Source organism: Chinchilla lanigera, unplaced genomic scaffold (genome assembly GCF_000276665.1).
Source record: "Chinchilla lanigera isolate Chin_1 unplaced genomic scaffold, ChiLan1.0 scaffold00016, whole genome shotgun sequence".
Taxonomy (NCBI): domain Eukaryota; kingdom Metazoa; phylum Chordata; class Mammalia; order Rodentia; family Chinchillidae; genus Chinchilla; species Chinchilla lanigera.
Window position 1 is genome coordinate 2,852,846 of NW_004955417.1, and position 2,484 is coordinate 2,855,329.

Genomic DNA, 2,484 nt, shown 5'->3' on the forward strand with positions numbered 1-2,484 from the left:
TTTATTGAATAGTATTTCATTTCCACCAGTATATATTAGATCAAATGTGTACAATAAAAATTCAGCTGTCACAGTAAAACAAAAAATTGTATATCAACTTAGTTTTGCTAATATGTGCTTGGGTAGCCTAATGCATTAATGACATAGATTTAGAATAATTTTCATAGGGAAATCTGACAGGAATTAATCAGAAATGGATACATAAATTGCTGGTAAACATTGATATGCATCTTATTAGATAATAAGAGTTTAGAATGTTTATAATAGAGTCCGTGGCAGGCACACCCAAGACATGCCAGGAGCCATAGTTCTCCTGCGGGGCGCTGGGCAACTCAGGACCTTTCTTGGGGTTCCTGGCCCTGCTACAATGGCCAGTGTGGGGTTGCGGAGCTCGCAACCACTTCTCAAGGGCCGTGGAGGGAGACAGTGCCTTTCCATGAGTCTATGACCTTCAGGGATGTGGCTGTGCTCTTCAGCCAGGATGAGTGGCTGCAGCTGGACCCTGGTCAGAGCAGCTTGGACAAAGAGGTCATGATAGAGAACTACAGCAACCTGGTTTCCCTGGGAATTCTAGTTTCAACACCTACAGTGATTTGCCAGTTGCAGCAAGGAGAAGATCCCTGCTCAGAGGAAAGAGAAATGACTCAAGAAACGTGTCTCGATTTCAAGACTTGGCCTGACATAGAAGTAGTGCCTGTCAGAAAGGACATTTTTATTGAAGAAACATCTCATGGAATCATAAAGAAAAAATTCTCTAAGTATGGTCCTTGGGACATCAACTTTGGAAACTGTGGATTCTAAGGGAAGGATACTGCAGGAGAAACAAAAGAAACCCCTTATGCAGATGGCTGCCTCACCCAAGAAAACTGTCAGTGAGGATGGAAACCCCACAAGTCTAGAATTGGGAAGGGCTCATTTATAAACACAGTTCTTATTTCACAACAGTGTGTTCCCATGGAAATGGTACCAAATATGTATTACACTTTCAGGGAAGATTTTACACAGAAGTTTGACCTAATGAGATGCTTCCAGATTTACCCAGGAGGAAATCCTCTTGTCTGTCATGAGTGTGGGAAGAGCTTCAGCCAGGGTATTCATCTTCTGGAAACCAGAGAATCCATACTGGTGTGAAGACCTTCAGCCACCAGTCATCCCTTCTCACACATCAGAGAATCCACACTGGGGAGAAGCCATAAGAGTGTAATGAGTGTGCAAAAGCATTCAGTAGCAGTTCCACCCTCATCAAACATCTGAGAGTTCACGTGGGAGAGAAGCCCTACCACTGCAGGGAGTGTGGGAAAGCCTTTAGCCAGTGTTCCACGCTCACTGCACACCAGAGGAGTCACACTGGAGAGATGCTCTACAAATGTGCTGAGTATGAGAAGACCTTCAACTGTAAAGAAAGCTTCACAGGTATCAAAGAATCCACACAGGTGAGAAATCTTATAAATGTAGAAAGTGTGGGAAATGTTACAGCCAGTTTCCATCCCTCATGGAATACCAGATACTCCATACTAGAGAACAGTTGTGCCAGTATTTGGAGTGTGAGAAAACCTTCACATGCATCTCCACATTTATTGAACACCAGCAAATCCATACCTGACAGAAACCCTGCCCATGTAATGAATGAGGGAAAACCTTCAGCCAGTATTCATCATTTAATGAGCATCAGAAAATCCATACTGGGGAAAAGCTTTACACATGTCAAGAATATAGTAAACCCTTTGGCTACAAATCCAACCTTTATAGGCATCAGAGAATCCACACTGGAGAGAAACCCTAGAATCCACACTGGAGAGAAACCCTATCTATCAGTGTAACCAATGTGGAAAGGCATTCAGCCAGTATTCATTCCTAACTGAGCATGAGAGAATCCATACTGGAGAGAAACTCTATAAGTGTATGGAATGTGGGAAAGCCTATAGTTGCAGATCAAGCCTTTGTAGACAGAAAAAAGTCCACAATAAAGAGAGACTCTACAAATGGAAGGAATATGGGAAACAGTTCATCTATGGCTCCTCTTTTACTCAGTATCAGAAATTTCTGAGAAGAGATAAACCTATGAGCTTTAATTTATCTCTCTAATAATCCAAGTGTGACTCTTCTTGTGCAGAGTGAGCGTGGAACACTTCTCACTAGACAGTGATTAGTAAAATAATAAATAGAGCAAAAATTCCTAATAGATTTAATCTTTTTTACTTCTACAGGAAAAAAGTTAGTTAGTATTAAGATAAGTTTATCAGTAAAAATATGAAGAGCACTTATGTCAGATTTTATAAGCACTATTACATTCTAAAAACAGTTTTAAATCAATAGAAAAAGCATGAAAGGCCTCACTTTGTAGAAACGTGTAAATAGTTGGATGTGTTTTACTTCAGACTCTAATCTCTAAGAGCAAGGTTCAATATGTGAATTTTCTTCTATAAGTAGTCACTGAATTAATAATGTAAATAAATGTGGGGCCTTATTTCCTAAATTGGCAGG

General features: G+C 40.5%; 1 protein-coding gene across 1 annotated transcript; it reads left to right on the top strand.

Annotated features, from left to right (window-relative positions):
• Positions 1–417: 417 nt before the first annotated feature.
• On the top strand, positions 418–2,085 carry Znf354c (zinc finger protein 354C). The gene is given in 6 exon segments (XM_013512714.1): positions 418–788; positions 790–899; positions 902–1,105; positions 1,108–1,398; positions 1,401–1,780; positions 1,783–2,085. Coding segments are annotated over 6 exon segments (1,632 nt in total). The 5' UTR covers positions 418–444.
• Positions 2,086–2,484: the final 399 nt, after the last annotated feature.